At 40.1% G+C, this 25235-nt stretch overlaps 1 protein-coding gene across 1 annotated transcript; it reads left to right on the top strand.

The window, feature by feature from the left end:
* Positions 1-25235, top strand: LOC117441354 (up-regulator of cell proliferation-like). The gene is made up of 4 exons (XM_034077531.2): positions 1-39; positions 849-904; positions 15052-15120; positions 19164-25235. The coding sequence occupies exons 3-4, from the start codon at positions 15090-15092 to the stop codon at positions 23837-23839; spliced, it is 4707 nt and encodes a 1568-aa protein (XP_033933422.1). The 5' UTR covers positions 1-39; positions 849-904; positions 15052-15089; the 3' UTR covers positions 23840-25235.

Below are 25235 nucleotides of genomic sequence, written 5' to 3'. Positions count from 1 at the left end.
CCTCACAGACAGGCAGGGAACAACCTCACAGACAGGCAGGTAAGAAACTCACAGTGTGTTCCTGTTTCTCGTGCTCCCCGGTTTGCTCATGTTAAGTTGTTTCTTGTCTTTTCTTTGTAATCAGCTTTTTGATTAGAGCTCGCTTTTTGTGACCAACCTTTTGTCTGTTTACTGCATTTGGGTCGAGCCTTACCCCAACACCCTGACAGTAACTGTATGTTCAGCTGTTTACGTTCCTCAATATAAAGTAGAATCAGCATTGTTTTGGTTACGTGTTGTGAAACCCAGGTATCATATTGGTACTGGCTGATGTTCAAACTGTAGATAACCTTGTAAGAGTTTGGAAAAGAATGTCAAGTGACTGGCCCAACTGAGTGTTGTACATGTATGTAAAATGCTGCCATCCTGTGGTCCCACTGCAGAACAACACCTTGTTTGTCAAAAGAGAAAAGGAAGTACGCAAAAGTGACATTTAAAAAGGAAGATATACAGAATTAATCAATTATAAAGGTCTGCAGACTGAGAATACACTTTTTATTGTAATACGAGTACGTTTTGAATTGTGTGGTTTCGTGAAAGGAGCCTTCAAATAAAATGTGTTCTCCTTTCAAATAAGACTTCCAAATCCTACAGCATTACATGTTGTGTCTTCAACACGAATAAGATTGCACACTTTATGTTACTCTAAAGCAGCTTTCGTGTTCAGCTTAAACCCAAAGTGGCTCATTGCCAGCTTTAGAGTTTCATAAGTTTTGTTTCTTGATTATGAGAAGGCGGGCTGATGCACGTGGGTCTCCACAGCATGCGCGCGTGCAGCACTTACTTTCTGTTTCACTTCTGTCTAATAGGCTACACATACAGCAGAAGACAAAGAGAGCCTCAGTCCGCTGCAGCATGAAGCGCGGTAAGTTTCAGTTACTCTCCTGCTGGAAACATTTAACTTGTTCTGTAGATATACTGCAACTACTTAGTTAATGAAGAGCGTGACACTGAAATGTCAACAAGGAATTCTTTCACACACAGTGACGTCACGAGTTACTCACAATGCAACGCGCGCCATATATATTATATATATATATATATATATATATATATATATACGCCATTTTCCTGGAGGTGCTAATATAAACAGCTAGCTAAAGTAGCCAGGCAGAGCGCACTAGGTTTTTTTTCTGAATTAAAGACCGAAGAAATCGCTGCATGTCTTCGGATTACATCTCTGGACTTGAGGGGTGTGCTCTAGGTCGTTACCAGCGTGAACTAGAGCTGTGTGGGTTGTCCGATTGCCCTTACAGACTGCCTGCAGATGTATGGAAAACGACCCTCGAAAGTGGCCTTCGGTCGATTTTGGCGCATCTACGTCTAATTTCTGGAAACGCCAGGTGAATACACTCGTCACAATAATATTATCATGCCAATGCATATATGTGGTATTTTAGAGTTGACTAGATATTGATTAAGGCAATAGACTATGATATTCTGCTTGCACCTCGCGAAATGGTGCATACCGGAAGTACGGTGTTGCCCTCGGCCCAAAACCCGTATGTGTGTGTGAAAGAATACCTCATGTTTTTTAGGTATATAAGTGTAATATTAAATGAAAATGCTCTCACATGAGTGCAGAAATTGAAGTGTGAAACAGGAAGTGGGTTGTCGCCCTGTGTTTCCAGTTTAATTCACTTTGGGGTGGATGCCTCATTAATAGAATTCCTTTATTGTCATCGCACCAGGTACAACGACATTTAAAAAAAAAAAAAAAAAAAAAAGCAATCCTCGCAGTGCATTTCCACATAAAACGAATAAATATATCTATATAAACATATACACACATAACATATGCTCACACATCCATACCAACATGCATACATGCCCACACATTATTTAAATACAGTTTACAATATAAAAACACATCTCTGATGTCGATCAGTTAATACAACTATTAAAAAGTAGTGCAGTTGTAACTGTTCAGTTCAGCGTTTGACGGTGTTCAGTTCTCGTATGGCTCTGGGGTAGAAAGTGTTTTTCAGTCGTTTTGTCCTTGATTGAATTGACCTGTAGCGTCTACCGGAGGGCAGAAGAGCAAACGGGAAGTGTCCACGGTGTGAAGAGTCTGCAATTATTTTTGCCTGCTCTGTTGAGGCAACGTTGGCTGAAGAGTTCCTCCAGAGAAGGCAGTGAGCAGCCGATGACCTTCTGGGCTGTTGATGACCCTCCGAAGGGCTTTCCTGTCCTCTTCGGAGCAGCTGGCACACCACGTGGTTAGGCAATATGCCAGCACACTCTCTATGGAGCAGCGGTAGAAAGACACCAGAAGCTTCTCCTCCAGGTTTTTTTTCCTGAGGATCCTCGGGAGGTGGAGTCGCTGCTGGGCCTTTCTCACAGATGTTGTGGTGTTGATGGACCAGGATAGATCTTCAGCAATGTGTGTGCCGAGGAACCTGAAGGTGGGAACCCTTTCCACACAGTTGCCGTTGATGTACAGTGGATCTGGTGTTGTGCTGTTTTTCCTGAAGTCTGAGTTATTTTGTTTGTATGGAGTTCAGAACAAGGTCATTATCTGAACACCACACTGCTAGTCTCTGGATTTCATCCCTGTAGGCTGACTCATCTCCTCTTGTGATCAGTCCAACCACGGTTGTGTCGTCCGCGAACTTGACGATGGTGTTGGTGGGGTGAGTGGGGGCACAGTCATAGGTGTACAGGGAGTAGAGCATGGGGCTCAGCACACAGCCTTGTGGTGAACCGGTGCTGAGTGTGAGGGTGGAGGAGAGGTGAAGGCCTATTCTCACTGTCTGGGGGCGGTTAGTTAGGAAGTCCTTAATCCATTGGCAGATGTTTGGGGAAAATCCTAGGTCAGATAGCTTGGAAACCAATCTTCCCGGGATGACTGTATTAAAGGCAGAACTGTAATCAACAAAGAGCATCCTCACATAGCTCCCCTGGTGTTCAAGGTGGGACAGTGCACTGTGAAGGACAGTGGCGATGGCATCCTCTGTAGACCTATTTGCTCTATACGCAAACTGATTTGGGTCGAAGGTGGGTGGGAGAATGGTTTTGATGTGCTGCAGGACCCGCCTCTCGAAACACTTCATGATGAGCGGTGTGAGTGCTACCGGACGGTAGTCGTTGAGGCTGAAGATGATGTTTTTTTTCGGCAGAGGGATGATTGTGGCAGATTTCAGGCATGAAGGGATGATGGATTTGGAGAGTGACAGGTTGAAGATCTTTGTGAAGACCTCCGTAAGTTGGTCTGCACCCTCCTTCAACACCCTTCCCGTCACGCCATCAGGGCCTGCAGCTTTCCTCGGGTTCACCGCTCTGAGCACACGCCTCACATCATGCTCCTGCACCGTGAGGGTGTGACTGTTGGATGCTGGTGAGGTTGTTGTGTCCGTCTCGACTGCATTGACCTCAAAACGAGCAAAGAAACAATTAAGTTCCTCTGCCAGTGAGGCGTCCCCGTCAACTGTTGTTCTGTTATTGTTATTGTAGTTGGTGATGTGCAGTATACCTTGCCACACCTGCCGTGGATCGTTGTTGGTGAAGTGGTCCTCAATCTTCCTCTTGTAGGCTACTTTGGCATCCCTGATGCCTCTCTTCAGGTTGGCTCTAGCTGCACTGTATTGAGCGCTATCACCAGACCTGAAGGCGATGTTTCGGCCCTTGAGGAGAGCTCTGACCTCCTTTCGTCATCCAGGGCTTCTGGTTGGGGTATATCTGAATACGTCACATTATTCACACACTTCTGTATAGCAGAGTACAGTTGATGCATACTCCTCCAAGTCCTGAACCTCAAAAATATCCCAGTTAGTCCTTTCGAAGCAATCCTGTAGCTGCGAGGAAGCTCCTTCAGGCCATGTTTTAACAGTCTTTGTGGTGGGTTGAGTTTACCTCCTGACAGTGGTGTATGCTGGGGTTAAAAGGATGGACAGGTGATCTGACTGCCCTAGATGTGGTAGTGGTACAGACTTAAATCCCTTCTTAATGTTTGAATAGGCCTTATCCAGTGTGTTTTTACCCCTGGTAGCACATTTTATGTGTTGTACAAACTTTGGGAGAACTGTCTTTAAGTCTGCATGGTTGAAATCACCAGCTATGATATGGGCGGCTTCGGGATATGTGCTTTGTTGTGAATTGATAGCACTGTGCAGGTAGCCTAGCGCTATTTTAGCATTAGCATCTGGTGGTATGTAGACAGCTGTTACTATGACAACGGTAAACTCACGAGGGAGGTAAAAAGGCCTGCATTTCACCGTCAAGTACTCCAGGTCTGAAGAGCAATGACTGTCCATGATTTTGGCGTCCTTGCACCAGTTATGTACATAAATGCATAACCCCTCTCCCCTGAGTCGATGTTTCTGTCCCAGCGGTATGCTGTTCGCCCCGCTAGCTCAATGGCTCCGTCTGGGATAAGTGGGTGTAGCCATGTCTCCGTTATGATCAGGATGCAACAGTCTTGTACGTATTTATTTTCAGACATCTGTAGGTTTAGTTCATCCATTTTGTTGAGGATGGATCTGGCGTTCGTGAGAAATATGCTGGATAGCGTTGGTTTGTGAGGTTGTCTCCTTAGCTCAGCCAGTTGACCGGACCGGCATCCCCGCTTCTGCTTCCTGCTCCTCCGCCTCTGATGCCTGGTGGAGCCGACAACAATCCACAGAGAGCCCGGTGTCCTGGCTATCTCTTCCGGTATTTTGTGGGAGTGCGAAAATGCACTTGTTATCGCCACATTGCACTGTAATCCTATCGTAAGTAGGTCCCTGCGGCTGTACATAGGATTCGCACTGCTAACCGTAACATTGGCTAGTAGACATACGAACGAAAACACACATAGAAAGCACAGAAAGGAAGAGCTACGAGCCGCTGCGACTGTGCGCGCCATCATCATCATTACATTGCATTTAGCTGACGCTTTTATCCAAAGCGACTTACAATAAGTGCGTTCGACCAACAAAATACAAACTTGAAGAAAACAGAATCATATAAGTACATCAGGTTTCATAGAGCCAAACATTTCAAGTGCTACTCAACTGGCTTTAGATAAGCCAGCCCTTTATTAGTATATAAGTGCTTCAGTGGCGGCTGGTGGAAAATATTTTTGGTGGGGCTATTGATAGAGTGAGTAAACATTTTTTTTTTTGGGACAAATGACCCCTTAAATTAGGACTTCTGGTGATGTAATGGCGTGTTTCCAGTGCAGCGTGGGGCTCGCTTTAATGCTGCGTTCAGACCGGACGCGATGCGAATATTCGCTTCGCTCTAAACGCTCGAGTTTCACCGCAGCTGTCAGCTGTGTTTACTCGCATCATTCAAACAAGACGCGCTGGCTCGGGAGCTACAACAACATGAACATATTTTACCGTGATTAAATTGTAATACACGTTTCTAAATGATGCCGACGTAACAACATACTGATACCGGTTAGTAAAAACCATGAATTAATGCTTTGACAAGTCTGCAGACAGACGGCAGGCGAAAACCCTTTTAGAATGCTTGTTCCCTGAATGGAGCTTGGCTAAGCTAACGCTATATATGCTCCGACCATACACACTCACAACCACGGCCTACAGACATAAATAAACCAGCGACTGTATTCTCCATGACACAGACAGTCTGTGGTTTGTACTTGTTTAACTTGTGTCTAGTTTCTGAACAGATCGTATCTGTCCCCGGCTGTTTGCAACATGGGCGCCAACATGGGCGCCAACGTGAGCGCCCACGTGACCAAAATATTTGACGGCGCTGATTGGCTGAAATTATGTTTCGGCGGCACAGTTTACTATTGAGACTTTTGCAACCTGCTGGTTGCTGCTGTTTCGCTCGGGGGCTCTGCCCCGTAATGATAAACTAATGCCATGGGCAAGGCCAGGCAGGAAACGGGTGACTTATCAGTAACTTTAGACATCGTAACACAATTTTAAACAAAATTGTATTGTAGATTATACATTTTTGTGATACTAATTGTATGATATTTACCTTGTTCATTAAAAATTAAAATATAAAATATATTTTTTTTTTAAATATTTTTTTTTTTATTTAATATTTTTTTTTATTTTGTATCTGGCAAGAGGTGGGGCGGCGCCCCTAGCGCCCCTATGGGCCGGCCGCCACTGAAGTGCTTTGTTAATAGTTCTATCGCTCGAGGTGGAGTCGAAAGAGATGAGTCTTCAGTCTGCGCCGGAAGGTGCCTCAGTAATTTAGGAAGTGTTTAAAGATAGACAACAAATAATGTTTACCTTTTTATTCTGTTAGTCTTAGTTAATCCCTAGTGTGGTGAAATGAACTTGTAATAATTCATATAAAAAAAGCAAAGTAGGCTTACTTTTTAATTATTGTAACAATGAATCAGCCAAAGATTACCTAGACCAAAGGCATACAAGGATATCAGAATCCAACAAATAAAGATAATGACATAAGTTAAAACTTGCAATAAAAAAACATTAATATAAAGATATTTACATAAGAACTTTAATTAAAAATATGCAATAAAATGATATCGATAAAGATATTGACAATAAAATGTGCAATAATAGAAACAAATAAATAATGATAGGCTACATTTAAAAAGTTGAAGTAAAATTTCCGATAACGGATCAAATAAATACAAATATTAAACGTAAGAAGGTAAATTCAAAATATACAATAAAAACATTAAAATAAAGATATTTATATTTACATCAGTCTTGCATGTACTTTATGCTGGGATATGACTATTACATTATTTGCAGCACAATATGGTGCTCATAATCCAGCTACTTAATGTTGGTCTAAGTAAATTAGTGCAATTAACTTTAAAATGACAGCTTTCTGTAATTATTCCTGTGAATTTTCAAAATGAAACACAAAGCCGACAGAACAAAATGTCTTACTGCATGTTGGTGTTTTTAAAAGTAGTTGCAGCCCTACTCAAAATAATGCAAACTCACAGATGGGATGAAGAAGGTGTGTATAACAGACTAAATGACCACATTTATGTTGATACACTTGAGAGAGAAATGAACAATGATGGCTTCTGTATAGTGTGAATGTATTTACCTTTACTTTAACAATTTACAAAATATTGACAAAATACATTTTCAAAAATTGAGTTTCCTGATTTATAATGTGGACCATTCATTGGAACATTTAATCTGATTCTCATGCAGTACTTCAAAGATCACTTGTGCTGCTGCCCACTGACATGGTTTTAAATCTAAATGCACATATCTACAGCAGGGAAATGGGCATGCACTGGGTATTTATCAAATCCTCAGTACTGCTGTGGTTGGGATGAACCTACAGGGTTTCGTTAAGGGACCGTCAATACTTTGGAAAAACATAACAAATATTACATTTTTAACACATCTCTGCCTACTCACTCATCAACTATTCAAGAACTATAAAAATGTGTTTTAACCTCTTAAGCCCGAAGGTCCCCCCAGTGGACCCCTCCCACCGTCTTTTTACGAGACTATGTCTCAGGGCTTCTTAACATTTATGAAACTATTAATGTTTCATACCCTTTTAAAGGTAAGAAACTCCGCTAACTAACTGACAATAAGAACAATTGTTAGCTAAAAAAAACACGAGTAATACCAAGCCTTTGAATTAGCATTGAGCGAAAAAATGCTAACTAATGCTAACGCTTTTTTACACAGAACTCACGGTAGAAATGCCCTTATTACTATCTTAAGTGCACAAACAAGATACGATTTAAAGCTGAGACTCCACAGATTCCACACATGTAGTGTCATCACTGTAGGACCTCGAATTCCTGGAGCTATAAGCCAGAAAAGAGAAAGTAAACAACATCCGGTTTCAAAAATATTACAATAATTACGTCTTGCCTTTTTTGATTTGTGATCAAAAGTTGTGTAACAGAATAAAAACGCCGCTCAAGGTTAATCCAATGTCTTTGTGTCACGTAGACATTTTTACTGATAATCCATCATCATATTTATGGCAATATACTGGGTATAAAGTTTTGCCGTCCAGGCTTGTACTTTCAGATATGTTTCGTTTGCTTCTCTATTACGTCCACAATGGTAATGTTTACGTGGATTTGGGAACTGCCCATCGATTCTATTGGATACTGGTTAAGAAAAAGGTGTAAATCACCCAACTCGACCAATGGGTTCCAGAGATATGGTACTGCGTAAAGTATAAAGAATGCCAGCCAGCTTAAGTACATTACGCAGCAGACTTTACTTATTGTTTACTACGTAAGGAAGAAGGAATTGCAGGACCCAGAGCGCATGGAGCACAGAGCGGACAGCAGATAACGGAATTGCAGTTGTATTGCTTGTAGATTATCAGAACATTTCAAAGGGGACACAGCTACATTGGATATTAACCTATGTATTAACTACATCATCGTTTTTATCGTTCTAATGCCATTGAAGACCAGTTTAGACCATACAAAGAGGAAGGTGAGCCATGTTAGCCTAGCGCATTAGCGCTAGCACCACTTGTTTTGATGTACGTTTTTGTTGATAACGTCGCGAGTTTGTATCTTTCAGTGTTGAGGTGGGCACCGTTAGATTCTGTGTCTTTACGATCATAAACGATGTGTTGGATGTGCAGCTAGGATAAGTAATAAGGGAGCTAGGAGTGATTTTCTGTGCAGTAATAGGTTAGCATTTTTCGCTCGGGGCTAATTCAGAGGCTCAGAGGATAACCAACCTGATCTCACCAGAATGCGTGACTCCACCACGACTCCTTAACACCACAATGCGTGGTGGAGTCACGAACTTTGTTACATTTGCGTGTCGGCACCACGCAAACAACCCCAATGTAAAGTGAATGAGGCTCCTTTGTCGTGGTGCACACACGCATTTCTACAACGTCCCGCAGTGAGCTTTTATTCTATACAACGTTTTTTGAATCTACTTTATAGCTTGTAGTACCTCACGGGAGGCTTCTTTTATTTTATTTGTATTCATAATTATTTTTATTTTTCGTCAGAATGTAAAAATTACATTAGTTACGAATTTGTGTTCTCAAAAAACAGTGCATTGTGTGTAATGCAACTGTGATTTTTATTAAATTAGTTTGTTTTTAAGGAAGGCCAGAGCTTCAGCTGTGTCAAATAGATTGTTCCCTTTATTTAAACGATAATTATCATGTCTTGTATTACGAGCGTCCATTCCCATTGGATAACGGAGAATTTTACACCCGGAAGTAAGTAGCCTATTCTCCTTACTGTCGATTGATTTTACAGTGATATCTGCACTACTCATCGACTAAAAAACACCAAATTGTCCTTGTTAATTACACAACATTGATTGGTTTGAATTGTGTGCAATGCTTTTGTATTTTCCCTCTTCGATTCGGAGAAACAAATATTTTTTCGGAGTTTTTGGACGGCAGAAGACACTACACTACCCAGAATCCTCAGCTATCGTTTGGGACTACACCATGAACCCCGTGATCAGCCCTCAAGCTCTTTGATTGGTTGACCTCCAACTGCATTCCATATGAAAAAAAACGTTTCGTAAAAGAGAAAATCATACTTTATTCAGCAGTGCTTGCTTTACTCTTTGATAGTCATCACATGAATGCATTGTAATAAATGGTTTGGCTGCATTAAATATTACACATCTGTCTTAGTTCTTTATTTATCTACAGAGATCGGGCATTAGCATAGACCGGAAACTATTCTTTTACCGTTCTGTTTTAATTTCACAATAAAGTTAGTAGTAATATTTTGTTTTGATATTATTGTTTTTTATTAACTACTAGACGACTGGGTCATGTTAAGACCATCTTTTTTTGGTTGCTATGGATTTTTTCCATCGCTTTTGTGTTACAAATATCAAAACAATAACAAAATAATATTCGTCGTAAACTAAACCGGAAACAGCAGTATATTTTATTTTGTTAACACTGTAAACTTGACAGCCTTTTAACCTATGCTTTTAACCCAAACCACCTACTGGTTAAAGCACGTTATTACACGTCTAGAGTAATTGCAATGCAGGAAGATTGTGTTGCTTTTTAATGACTGTTTAAAATGCCTTTTTCTTAATGTCTTTCATTTTTGTAACGCACTTTTGAATGTGTTATATTTTATGAAAACATTCAAATATTAAGAGTACATACAAAATAGTGGGAAAGTAGAAGGTCAATTATATAAATATAGAATAGAAAATATCAAGAAGATACTCAAATGATATCTAGAGTAAAACAGTTTAGTGCCTGATAGGAGGATGTGCTAACTAATAAGGCTTTATTTAAAGAAATGTGCTGAATACGACAGTGTAATGGTGGAGGTACACACATTGATAGATGTCTTGTAATGCACTGTTGATGAACCTGTGACCTAAGTTTGTCATTCATTGCATAACTACGCTATTGTGTATATGATATGTCAATAAACCTTATAAAATCTTGACATCTTGAAAGGGATGTGCAAAATAGCAATTATATACAGTCTTTAATGAACTATTAGAGAATAACGAGTAATGAATATGCTTTAAACGGATCTGCAGATCAATATGTAGTCTTCTCAAGCACCAACTATCAAATATCTCGCCTGATTGTTGGCACTTGACAATCACCTTCACTGAATTTCATTCAGGTGTAACTAAAGTCTGATTTAAGGCTTGTTTATATTTCACATCATTAATCCAAATCTGTAAAGTAACTAAAATAAATGTAGTGGAGTAAAAATACCAGGTTAACCTTAAAGGAAGCCCTCAGGATTATAAAAGACCACCATCACCCCAGCCACAAACGGTTCTGTCTGCTGCAGTCTGGCAGGCGGTACCACAGCATTCGGACTAAAACCACCAGACACAGAGACAGCTTCATCCCACAGGCCAGAAGACTATTAAACACCTGAATTTAGAAATAACATTCATCTGGCTGCTACTTAGAAATTATTTATCTAATATATCATATTCCAATCACTTGTATATAGACTCTTATTGCACTATTTCACTATTTTTTCTGTGTATCTGTTTTATTGCGTAGCACTGTTGGAGGAGCCTGTGACCTAAGGGGGGGAGGGGGGTAGGACACGTTCGATGGGTTTCATTCCATTTCAAAGTCCTTTTGGACGCTCTGTGTGTAAACTAAAATCCAATCACAGAGGTTGAAGACTGATCACGGGGTTTGTCAAGCTAAGCACATGGTGTAGTTCCAAACGATAGCTGAGGATTCTGGGTAGTGTAGTGTCTTCGGCTATCCTAAAACGCCGAAAAAATATTTGTTTCTCCGAATCGAAGGGGGAAAATACAAAAGCATTGCACACTTCAAACCAATCAATGTTGTGTAATTAACAAGGACAATTTGGTGTTTTTTAGTCGATGAGTAGTGCAGATATCACTGTAAAATCAATCGACAGTAAGGAGAATAGGCTACTTACTTCCGGGTGTAAAATTCTCCGTTATCCAATGGGAATGGACGCTCGTAATACAATACAGAGGACATGATCATTATCTTTTAAATAACGTTAACTGAAGGGAACAATCTATTTGACACAGCTGAAGCTCTGGCCTTCCTTAAAAACTAACTAATTTAATAAAAATCACAGTTGCATTACACACAATGCACTGTTTTTTGAAAACACAAATTCGTAACTAATGTAATTTTACATTCTGACGAAAAATAAAAATTATTATGAATACAAATAAAATAAAAGAAGCCTCCCGTGAGTTACTACAAGCTATATAGTAGATTTTAAAAACGTTGTATAGAATAAAAGCTCACTGCGGGACGTTGTAGAAATGCGTGTGTGCACCACGACAAAGGAGCCTCATTCACTTTACATTGGGGTTGTTTGCGTGGTGCCGACACGCAAATGTAACAAAGTTCGTGACTCCACCACGCATTGTGGTGTTAAGGAGTCGTGGTGGAGTCACGCATTCTGGTGAGATCAGGTTGAGGATAACAGAGTAGGCCTATATTTTTATTTTTATTTTTTTCACAACAGTTGTATTTGGATGGAATGAATACCTATAGTGATAATTCAAAGTAATAAAATGATTTTTACAGTGAAAAAGTTCAAATGGAACTGATGGTTCCCAAATTACCCAGAGGTGAGTCCGCTTGGACTTTATTTTTCTAAATCTCTGTAAAAAGGTCAAATTTCACTTGTTTTGCATCAATCTTGATACAGGGTACTTATTACCGGTATATGTTATAGTTTGGATTCCTAAAGCTTTTAGTCTACTAGCCCATCTTTCAAGGGTGGTTTTCACTATAAGTAATGTTTGTTTTTAGACGGACATTAGAATTTACATGTTTTTACTGTTCCATCTGAATTTACTTTAAAATAAAAACATCTATATTGATTATGACACTTCTACATCCAACTCACAGATGTAACCTTGCTTTGAGAGAAAAGATTATTAATTTACCCCTTTTTAGAAGTGAAGATATAGTCTTTGTTGTGTTAGTGGCATTTTCGAGCCTGAAAGCTGAAAAACAGGCTCAGGGCTTAAGAGGTTAAGGGGCACACCCTATTTGGAATAATTTCAAGATAAGTGTTTTTCAAACACTAAAGTAAATGGGAGACAATTGTATGGGCTCAGAACAGTCTCATAATACACACATGCACACAAAGATTCACACTTGGATTTCATGATCCGCAAAAGGAGTCACACTTGTATTTCTGGATCCACGCTTGTGTTTTTCAATGCACACAAATGTGTTCCGTTTCATATACATGTAAATAAAATTCAAATACAGGAAAAAGTTTTGCATATGTATTTTTGATCCTCACATATTTGTTTTCCGTTTAAAGGCCGCTACACACCAACCTGAGACCAAAAAACGCATACCGAAGGCGTACCGACTTTTACGCCGCCTACGTCGGCTACGCCGCCTGCCTACGCCGCCTGCCTACGCCGCCTGCCTACAAACACACCGCAAAGACTTCAGTCGACAAGTGGCAATAACTGTCCTTAACAGCAGGCAGCGGTAGTGTATTCGTCATTCAAAAGAGGCAACAGCCAAACAGAGTGATTTCTTTGGCCGGCGGACCGCGGGAGGTGTTAAAATGTGCCGTAAAGCAACGATGGTGCGGGACACACCAACCTGAGTAGGGCGCCGCAAATGCCCGACTGCCTCTGACGGCCTCTGACTCCCAAAATCGGGTAGGTGTGTCAGGGCCTTAAAGGCCGCTACACACCAACCTGAGACCAAAGAACGCGTACCGACGGAGTCCCGACTTCTACGTCGCCTGCGTCGCCTGCGTCGCCTGCCTACGAACACACCGCAAAGACTTCAGTTGACGAGTGGCAATAACTGTCCTTACCAGCAGGCAGCGGTAGTGTGTATTCGTCATTCAAAAGAGGCAACAACCGGAAGACAGACTATACACCGAGAGAAGAAGAACAGGCTGCGTGATATAAACAAACAAATGGCGTCTGGGTTCCATTTTCACTCTCTCGTCGATCAAAAACATGTAAACATAAAAAAGAAACTCTTGCGTCCAGGTGAGATGAAAATGAAAAAGATTAACCGTCTGTGTGCCTTCTTAATCGTTTGTGTTGGTCCCTCACTTCCGCTTCGCTTCTCATGCACTGACTCGCTAAGCTGAACAGCCAATCAGAGTGATTTCTTTGTCCCGACTTTCCTTGGCCTCCCGCGGCCGATTCAACATGTTGTGTGAAAATGTGCCATAAAGAGACGACGGTGCGGGACACACCAACCTGAGTAGGGGGCCACGAATGCCCGAATGCCTCAGACAGCCTCTGACTCCCAAAATTGGGTTGGTGTGTAGCGGCCTTAAAACCTCTGAACCTGCAAACATAAACCGCTTTCTGTGCATGGATCGCTGTGCATTCGTGTGTGGGTTTTTTGAGACTCTCCTGATGGTCACCCGATTCGTACTTGTAATTTTTTCTATCTATAGCCAATCAGATGTCCCCCTAAAAGCAGCGGCAAAAAGAAAAGTCTTCAGCTTGGAATTAAAAGTAGTCAGAGTTGCAGAGGACCGGCAGATTTCTGGTAGTTTGTTCCAGATATTTGCAGCATAATAACTAGAGATGTCCCGATCCGATCACGTGATCAGGGATCGGAGCCGATCACGTGATTTTCAAAAGATCGGGGATCGGGATTTCTTTTTTTTTATAAATTTTTTTTTTTTTATTTAATGTTACAAAACAAAAATTACCATGTTCACGTCTTAAAGTCATCCTGAGGACTTAGTTTTGGTTTAAAATTACACAACATCATGTATGTGTTGCTTTCTTTGGGCTTGTTTTCAGACCTGGTTGCTTATTTCTCTGAAATCTGGCAACAGAGTGGGCGCAGTGTCTAATAGTAGCAGTAAGCTAACGAGAGGCTACGTTCAGCTGGTGACTCGGGAGTCGGGACAGAGAAAATGTCAGGAGTTTGGAAGTATTATAAAATTGAAAGCGAAGGCAGTGTAACAGCCAGATGCAATGTTTGCAAGGCGGAGGTTCCGCGTGGTGGAAAGAACAGAGCTGCGTTCAACACGACCAATCTAATACGCTACCTGAGAAACAAACACCAACAACAACACGGCGAGTACACAGCGGCCACTCAGGTAACGGCACTGAAACAACCGACACTTTCAGAGACTTTCAAAAGGAAAGAGAAACTGCCCCAGAACAGTGAAAAGGCCAAACAAATAACTAGATAGCTGAATTCATCGCATTGGATGACCAGCCGTTATCTGTTACCTTTTTTTTTTCTTAATGCATTGCATAAAGATCGGATCGGCAAAAATCGGTATCGGCAAATTGTCAAAATCAAATGATCGGAATCGGATCGGGAGCAAAAAAAGGTGATCGGGACATCCCTAATAATAACTGAACGCTGCTTCTCCATGTTTAGTTCTGCTTCATTCAAACAGTAGTTTCTTCTTTGTAATGGTTCCAAATACAACATATTCAAATAACTTACCTAGAGTTGGTCTGATAATGTGCACTGAAAATAACGGCATATAATCAATGGATGACAAATACTTCTTAATGTGAGATGTTTTGGTTTGATTGCAACTGATCTGCAATGAATAAGCAATAACACAATGTGTGCTTCTTTGAAAATAAAAGTACTTGAAATGAAATAAAAAGCTTTAATTTTTTTTACCTTTTTTAGGTTTCAAAGCACAGGGGAGTTGAAGGAAAAGTCAGACCATGTCTACAAACACCAGTGAAGAACATGCAGGTAAACTCCCCCATTCACTCAACTTTGATGTGTACTGATGTACTGTGTATATGTAGACATACAAATGAAATTGTTAAAATATGTATTAAGATGTATATAAAGTGTAAAAATGACCAAATAACTAAATACATCTTTGATCTCTTAGAATTGTGAAACTACAAAATCACAGATTCAAATGATTCACAGATCTTGGTGATGTGCCAAAACAGTGTAATCCAGAGGTGCCCAGTACGTCGACCAATGCTGGTGGATCACGAGTCATTCATAAACAAAAAAATCCAGCTCCGTTAAAAAAGGTTTTGATCCCTGCTCCCTTGGCCTCCCTGGCACTTAATTCAGGAGTTTACTTGATTGACAGAAAAAGCGACCAATCGCTTTCCAGTCTGTTAACCCAGAATGCAAAGCGATACAAAATCAGTCAAGTGCCGGGAAAACTCAAATTAAGTTAAAGAGACAAACAAGAGACAAACAGCAATGAGTGCGGACCGAGCAAAAAGCTAAAGACATACCACTTCCACCCAGAATGGGAGGAAGAATATTTTGTTGTGATATCACATTCAAAGGTTATTTGCCTTATTTGTAAAGCAAGCGTCGCTCTGCCAAAGAAAGGTAACGTGGAGAGGCATTATCGGAGTTCACAATGCATATGACAGCGACTTCCCTCCGAGTAGCGAGTTGAGAAAGAGAAAGGTCATGTCTTAGAGTCGCCAACTCGTTTCTAACATGCAAAAAGACAAACAAATGGTCTGTGTATTTTCGATCTTTCCAATCGAGACAAGGTCTCTCTCTCCCCCGTCTGTGTGCGAGGGGCGGGGCAGTTACACACGCGGCTGCTACATGCAGCAACACACGGAGGAGATGGCGGAGAGAAGCGCTCCAAGGTGTGGTTAAATGTTACCCGTCTTGAGGTGGACAATGCTTGTTGCCAAGAGTGCTTAGCATGTAAGGGCGGTAACACGAGCAATTTGTCTAAACATTTAGCAAAAGTGCTCCACGTTCAGAAGGAGGAATGCACCGGCTTCGACTGTCTTTCTAGTAGCTCTGTAGCCCCATCCACGAGTAACGTTTCCACGTCAGGTGTTATGTATGCTGGCAGCAACACACGGAGTTTACTCCATTATACAAACATGGCTTAATGATTAGAGGTAACTGAGTTATTTATTTTGTTAAAGTTTCAGCTATTCTGTTTACAGTTCTGTCATCAGATTATTTAATACGATTTGTTAAAACATTGTTGTTTCTTTTGATGTGAGATATTATTTATTTCATTTAAATAAAAAGCAATGTTAGTTTTGTTCATAATTTAATAATATATGTATTTTTGAATCAAGTATTCATCTTTATTGTCTTCATTGTTAGTTTCCACATGCCTAAAACAACCAAATCAAGCTAAATCTAAAAGTTGATAGCTAAATAACAGCGTTTGCGAAAATGTGCAAGGCATACAGTAATAGTCCGAATAGTAGTCGATTAATCGTTTCATTAATCGATAGATCGATTATCAAATTAGTCGTTTGTTGCAGCCCTATTATCCCATGTATAAATAAAACGTGTTATTCAGCAACCCTTGCAATTTGGGATTTTATTTTTGGTTGGTAGACCTCGGTGAGCTGGTCATTTCAAAAGTAGCTCACCAGCCAAAAAAGTGTGGGCACCCCTGGACTGTAATCCAACAAAATAAGCAATTATGCAAGCTTGCAAACATAGATGTACAAAAATCCACACATTTAAAATAATACAAAAAATGTGGCTTTGTTAAATGAGAAAGGAAATGCCTTCAGCACGTCAGACCTCGAGGAAACATCCATATACAATCCATTAACCTGTTAAACCCTGAGCCTGTTTTTCAGGTTTCAGGCTCGAAAATGACATTCCCAGAACAAATGACTATAACTTCACTTCTAAAAGGTTTATATGAATAATTGTTGTTATCAAAGCAAGGTTACATTTGTGAGTTGGATGTAGAAGTGTCAGAATCAATATAGATCTTTCTGTGTCAGAGTAAATTCAGACGAACCATAGCAAAACAATGTAAATTCCTGTCTCCGCCTAAAGAAAACCCATTACTTATAGTGAAGACCAACCTTGAATGATGGGTTAGTAGCCTAAAAGCTTTAGGAATCGAAAGTATAACATATAAGTACCCTGTATCAAGATTGAGGCAAAACAAGTGACATTTTACCTTTTTTTTTAGAGAGGTTTATGAAAATAAAGTCCAGGCGGAATAAACTTTGGGCACATTTGGTTCCATCAGTGCCATTTTACCTTTTCAGGTACCAGACTATAAAAATCATTGTATTCCATTGAATCATCACTATAAGTATTCATTCCACCAACATAAAAAAATAAATAAATTCTTTAAAAAAAACGTTACAAATATTTTTGTGGGTATGCAAGTGTAGCTGTGTGGGTATGTGTAGGTGTGTATGTAACTGTACCAACACACTATACAATAAAACTACACTGTAGGTCATTGTGTGTAGGTGTACTTGCACAATAAAAAAAAAACGGAAACATAGGTAATATTTGACTCCAACTGGGGCAGATTTATTTCAAACATTTTACCAACACACTATAGGCATGTAAAAACAAACATTTTACCAACGTACTATACAATAAAGCAGGGCCTTCAGCAAACTCCAACAATTCTGCAGCAAGCTGCTCCCTGAAAGTCTTCTGGGTGTGTGGCTTTGTCCTGCTGGGGTCACAACTCATCTAACAAATGTGGGAAAACAAAGAGATTAGATTAATTCACTGGCTTATACTTATAAGATAATATTGGAATATAAATGAATAATATTACACCAAATAAATAAGTAAACGCATGTATATTCATTCACTTGCCATTCATTTAGAAAATGTAACTCCAAAAAGACAAGTAACACCATTTAGCATGTTGCCTAATCATTCCTGTAGCTTCTTGGCTAAGCTAACACTGTGATGCAGTTCCACCAAACACAAAAGTAATATATAAAAAGGATAATATTGGACAATAAATGAATAATATTACACCAAACACATAAGTAATATATAAAAACAGAGATTACATACCTTTCCCGTGGTGGAAGTTCAACATCCGAGTCACTACTGTCCGGATCCAGGTCTGGCTGGAGGAGATCTTCATCATCCGACGAAGAGTCATCTGGTATGATCATAGCTATTGTCAGCTAGCATCTCTAGCTCCTGCTCGGTGGGGAAGCTCTCCCTTCTGGCTGCGTAATGCGTAATGGAGCCAGAGCGGGCGTAGTTTATACTACGCAGGATCATATCTTTGGAACCCATTGGTCAATGTGGGTGATTGACACCTTTTCTGAACCGTTAGAGCCAATATAATCGAGTGACAGTTAGTAAGTCCCGCTAAACACTTACGTCAAGTAGAGAGAGGTTTGCGTAAACAGCACATGAGACAGCATGAGCTCGGGACTGCAAAACTTTATACCTACTCTGCTGCCATGAATGTAATGATAGATTATCAATGGCAGATTATCAATTCTAAAGTGACTAAGAGACATTGGATTAACCTGAAACAGCGTTTTTATTCCCTTAAACAAGAGCTTTGATCACAAAACAGCAACGGTAAGACATAATTATTGTTATGGTTTTGAAAACTGTTTTTTTTTTTCTTCTCTGTTCTGGCTGCTAGCTCCGTGAGTTTGTGTCCTACAGTGATGATACTTAAACAAAAATAATCTGTGGAGTATCAGCTTTCAGATGATATGTAGTTTGTGCAGAAAAATATTAAGTTGTCAAGATCATTTTTGCTAGTTAGCACCGGAAGTAGCATCTGCCCGTTTTAGCTAAGGGCTAATGCTAACGCTTCTTGTGAGACTTGTGTTTTGTTTCGGTAAAAATGGTTCGTATTGTCAGTTAGCTGAGATTCTTCTCTTTAATCTGGTATAACACATTAATAGGTTTTTAAATAGTAAGATGCCCACACAGTGTTGTGACAAAAAAACAGGGTCCACGTCGGTGGGGACCTTTTGGGCTGAACAGGTTAAGGGCTGCCTAATATCTAAATATGACCTTCTCTTTCTCTTTAACAGTAATTTTCACCTTTCTCTCCAAACTGGGACTGGAGATATTTTATCCCAACAAACTCACTCTTCGGTCTCTATTGGAGATCAACAAAAACAGCATAAATGAAGAAGCTGCCTCATCAGTGCAAAAAATACCTTGGTGCTTTCTCAGGAAACTATTTAAAATCAATGCAGAATGCAGGGGCTGTACACAAGTATCAAACAGTGAAGATAATGAAGAAAGCAGTGATCCCCTTGATCTTGACCTTTACACTGCAGATGAATCTGCAGACGATAGGGTTAACCCTCTCGACCTCGTAACAGCACTCTTCCTTTGTGCTGATAGTTTCTTGCAACAGGAAATGGCCCTCAAGATGTCAATGTGCCAGTTTTCTGTCCCACTGCTGATGCCCCATGTCAATAACAGTCAGAGTACCCTGATGCTTTGGGCTCTGAGGGACATTGTCAAAGAGTGGTGTCCACACCTGTCTGAATCAAGAGGCTTTGTTGAAAACCACATTGTCCAAGCAAAGATACCATTATTTTCCTTTGTGAGGCTCAACAATTGTAGTCTGTCCAAGTCCCAGATTTTGAATCAAGTTCTCAGCCTTGGTCAGCAGTATCACAATTACTTCATACACAGAGACATGAAAGGAGGAGCAATTAAAAGACACATTGCCAATGGCTTGGCTGAGGTGTGCTGGTACCTTCCCAGAGGCAGAGAACATCCTGATGTATTTCCAGACCCAATTGCATTTGCCAATCTGAGAGGAAACATGTCTGAGTCACTTGCTCAGTTAACTTTTCTGTTTCATGTGTCAACTGCTACCTTTGTATTCCTGGACAAAATTGAAAAAGAGGAGCATGAGATTCTGACTTCTCTTCAAGATGTGAAATCCAAAATGTTCTTGGTTGTTAACCGCAAGGATGGAAGTTCAAAAGAGGACATGGAGTCTGTCAGGAAAACAGTGAAAGAATTAGATTTGCCAAACAGCAGTGTGAAAGTTAAAGACCAAAGAGTAAATGTTGTGGAGTTTTCAGATAAACTTTCTTCAACCATTAACAAGATAACGGTTGGAAAACCCACAATGAGCATTGAAAATATGCTTGACAAAGCTGTTGAACTTGGTCTGTCTGTGGACGAATGCACAAGTGGTGACCAAAAGAAAACCGCTGAAAAGCTTGTCAAAGGAATTGGGGTGCAGAAGATACCAGACTACAAGAGCAAAGAACTTCCTCTGCAAGGCGCTGACTGGAAAAGGTTATCGCAGTTAGAGAAAAAGGAATGTAGCTCGAAAACACATGGTAATCTCGCACCAGAAAAACATAAATCTCAGCTACAGAGAGAACAACAACAAATCAAGGAGAGGCTTGGAAAACAGAAACTATCAGATGATATGAAGACTTTCATTAATCAGTTACCTAAAAATGAAAATGACAGCAAGAGCAGAGATTTTTTCCTTAAGTGGATGAAACTTAAACTGGATGCACATTCCCGGGATCAACTATCATCACTCCGCCACAAATGGAAGGAACAAAGCAACAAAGAGAACAAAGATGTGGAAGAGATTGCAAAGCTGGATCAGGAGTTGCTGGAAAGCTCTTTAGGGTTAGAGCATTACATGAGAGAGATGGGACTGATCTATGAGTTTTCATTGCAGTCACAAAACTCTGCTGATGAAATACGTCGTCTCCCTGGTTTGGCAGCTGATCTGCTGTTGGATGGATATCCTTTAGAGCTCTTGGATGGAGATGCTTCCAACATCCCAGAGAAATGGGTGACAGATGTACTAATGGAGCTACACAGGAAGGTTGGAGAGAAGAGCAGACTGTTGGTACTGACTGTGTTGGGTGTTCAGAGCACCGGGAAGTCAACACTCCTCAACACCATGTTCGGTGTGCAGTTTTCAGTCAGCAGTGGCAGATGCACAAGAGGAGCGTATATGCTCTTCCTCAGAGTAAGTGACGATATGCAAGACCAGCTGAACTGTGACTTCATAGTTCTCATTGACACAGAGGGCCTCAAGGCTCCTCAGTTGTCACAACTAGAAGACAGTTATGAGCATGACAACCAGCTGGCAACCTTTGTCATTGGTTTAAGTGATGTCACAATTATCAATGTCGCATCAGAGAACTCCACAGAAATGAAAGATATCCTGCAAATTGCAATCCATGCATTCCTGAGAATGAAGCAAATTGGTAAAAAGCCAATTTGTCATTTTGTGCACCAGAATGTTGCTGGAGTCTCTGCTCATGCAAGGACCTTGACGGAGAGACAACTTCTCTTGGACCAACTCAATGAAATGACTAAAATTGCTGCAGAAATGGAAAAGCAGCCCTCTATAAAGAGATTCACAGATGTGCTGGACTATGACATAGCAAAAAACAACTGGAACATCCCCGGACTCTGGCATGGGACTCCACCTATGGCATCAGTGAACACAGGTTACAGTGAAGCTGTAGCAGATTTCAAGAAAAACCTCTTGGAGACAGTGAAAAAAGACAAAACCGATGATGTTTCACAGATTCCAGAGTTTCTAGAATGGGTAAGAAGTCTCTGGAAAGCAGTCAAATATGAGAACTTCATCTTCAGTTTCAGAAACACTCTAGTGGCTCAGGCTTATGACAACCTTTGCAAGGAGTTCAGCAAATGGGAATGGGAGGTAAAAAAAGAGTTAATCTCCTGGCAGGACGCAGCAAAGTTAGAGATCTTCAATTCTGACAATGAAACTCATGTGGAAACTTGGAAGATATTGGTTGCCTCAAAAAAATCACAGTTGTTGCAGAAATTAGAAGAACAAAAAGAAATGGAGAAGAAACTTGATGAATACTACGAAAGGACAGACATACACGTGAACCTGATAGAGAAATACAAAATTGACTTTATCAACCGTATCAGCAGTCTTAAAGTCGAATTCCAACAGTCAGTAAACATTGCATTGGATTTTGCGCTTCACGAAAAAAAAAGTTCAAAAGAAGCTCAGGACATTCAGAGCAAACACAGAGAAATGATTGAAAAAGAAGTAATGAAACTCTTGAGTGATCGCGAACAATGCACACTCTCTGATGAACAGTTGAAACGTGACTTTCAACAGATGTGGACAAAAGTCACAGCAAACGTGTCTGGCCTGAAAGAACTAAAAATATCTGAAAAAGTCCTTGAACAATTGAGCACACATTTCTCAAATCGTAACTTCAATGAGGAATTGCAGAACATTAAAGACCTAAAGGACATAGAAGAGGATCCATTTGAGGTCAAATCTGAACATGTAAAAGTACCTTGGAAAGGTGTACAATTCTGGAAAAAAGAAGCTTCACAGAGAGAGTTGCAGAGTTTTGCAGTAACTGTCATCGAGTCTTGCACACGGTCTGTACAAGGTATTGCAAAAACCGACGCAGACTACTATGAATCTTTTACAAAGGATCTTTTGGAAAAAGTAGATGATTCCCTAAAAGGACACACTTTCCAGCCCAAGTTTGAGATTGACCTGAAGCTTCACATTTGTGGCATTGCCTCAAGAGAGTTCCTTCAAATGCACAGACATTTCTTGTCAGCAAGGGATCCCAAAATTCAGCTGGAAAAGTACAGGCCACAGTACTTGTTGGATTTTATCGATCTATACAAAAAGGTGGATCATTGCCAACGCAAAGCAGATGATTTTGTCAGACTTTGTATCAAACCTGCTGTGGAAGAGTACATCAGTAGACATCTGGGAACTAACATTGTGGATCAAGTTTTGGCAGGCCGCCATTCAGAAGAGTACAGTTCACGACACCTTTTCCAGTCCAACATTCAGGAAGAGTTGCTGCAAAAGGAAGACTTTCAGAGTTTTGTCAAGTTCATTCGTAAATATGAAATTTGTGTAAAGGATCTGATATTTCAGCACATCTTGGAAGAAATGTCAGAGGACAAAGCTTTATGCAAACTGAAAAGTCAGAATCTGAAAGTCATAGTTAACAAAATAACAGATGCAACTGAAAGGGCCTCAAAAGGAGAGGATGGTGTCCTGCTGCCAGATAACAAGGAAAGCATCACAGAGCTCATCAAAAACATGCACAGATATTTGACCAAAGATATCTCGCTTTCAGAAGAGGCTGAAAAAACCGCCCTGTTTCAAATCCAAAGCACGTGCCATCCATTTAAAGAGAGCCTCATCAAATCATTGAGTGAAATGAATGAACAGCTGCAGGAGGAGTTCTCAAAATCTCAAGACATCACAGAGACTGTGAACAAACTTCCAACCAAACCACAGGACGAGCTTTTCAATCGGGTGTTTGGTTGTGGACAACAATGTCCATTTTGTAAAGTTCCTTGTGAAGCTGGAGGCAAAAAACATGAGAAACATCATGCAGCTGTTCATCGGCCAAAAGGTCTGGGTGGATACAGGATTGAAGACTCTGAGAAGCTAGTGGAAACACTGTGCACAACTGATGTTAACAGTGAACGTAAATTCCAATGCGCAGACACTAATGGAGAGTGGCATCCTTTCAAGGAGTTCGCTAAAATCTACCCAGACTGGCTCATTCCTCCAGACTACACCAGGGAGGCATCTGACTACTGGAAGTATGTCCTGGTTAAATACAATGACAGATTTGCCCAAGAATACAACGCCAAGCCAGCTGATGTTCCAGAAGCATGGAGGAGCATCACACGGGAACAAGCACTGAAAGGCTTGAAGGAAGCCTTCAACATAAAAGACTAACCTGCAATCCTGACAAATATCTCTTTAACAAGAGAGAGACAACCAGAAGGAAACAGGAACTGAACACGCCAGGGCAAAAATATAAAACAGATCGACACTGTTGTGATAAAGTTGACTGCACCGTGATCTTTAGTGGCATCCTGGGGTTTGACGATCAATATTATTGACAACTGTTGATGTTAAGAAGTTGCAGAGAAGTGGAAAAGATAGTTATGTGTGGCGTGTTCTTTTTAACATTACAAATGTTTTGTTTTCCTTCATCAATCTTCTATAAGACCTCATGTACAATGATTGGTATGCACAATAATGATAACAAAAAAGAGGAACAATTCTTTAAATCTTTATTACGTTGTTTTCTATGTTCAAGATGTTGTTTTCCTCTGGGTGTAATGACTAGCGTAACAAAATATGATTCTGAAAATGATGTACGTCATAGTCCACCTGAAGAAAGAGATTATGTTATTAGTTTGTCATTTTAGTTTTTTGACTGCTACATTTATTTTCAGTAAACTGTTAAACGTCGTGCATTATAACTGGAGTGCACAACAAAGAGATGTCAATGCTCAAGATGCTTTACTACAAAGACCGTGTTGGAGACAAAGATGTTTTGTGATGTAAATGTCCGCATGAGTCATGTGTTGCTTCACATTTGAGCTTTTAAGTTAAAGTTTTGCAGATAAAAACCAGGAGGAAAAATGTGTGATTTCATACCAGTCTGAGAATAATACATTTTATTGAACTTTGTAATACTTACTTTTGTCTTGTTTTATTATTTGTGTTCATGCAATGATGTCTAAAGACCATTTGATGTGATGTTTATTTTTACTACTTTTTATGACTTTCTCCACAGTTTCATTGTTTTGTTTTATTATTCAACATGTATTGTAAATATAAACTTTGAAGTGTACTTGGAGAGTACATAAGCCAGCCTCAGTTGAAGTACTGTAAGTGCGTGTTGATGACGTTTTGCTTCATGTGCAAAAACTGTGGCATCCTTCACATCTTGTTGATGAGGAACTTTTGATTTTCATTCTGTTAGATAGATGTTTTCTAACATGTACTCATTATTCTTTAATATGCGGTTTTGTTTATTTGAAGTTAAGTGAATAAGAAATGTTTGTTGGTGTAACTGACTTCGTCTGGTCTAAAAAAGCCAACAGCAGAGAGTACTGTTGATCATGGTATTGATATTTTCAGATATATTAAAAGTTGATCCAGAAAAGAAAGTTGAAAAATATATCGTATATAGTTTAACATTTATATCCTTTTTTTTGTTGTTACTTGTATTCAGGTTGACAAACATAAAGTTGTGTGCATAATGGAAACCAACAAAAAGTATATGTTGTCAGATCCTATCAACAAAAAAAATGTTGAAGCAAATATAACAATAAAATGA

Source organism: Pseudochaenichthys georgianus, chromosome 3, assembly GCF_902827115.2.
Source record: "Pseudochaenichthys georgianus chromosome 3, fPseGeo1.2, whole genome shotgun sequence".
NCBI classification, from domain to species: domain Eukaryota; kingdom Metazoa; phylum Chordata; class Actinopteri; order Perciformes; family Channichthyidae; genus Pseudochaenichthys; species Pseudochaenichthys georgianus.
This window is presented reverse-complemented; position numbering and strand designations above follow the sequence as displayed.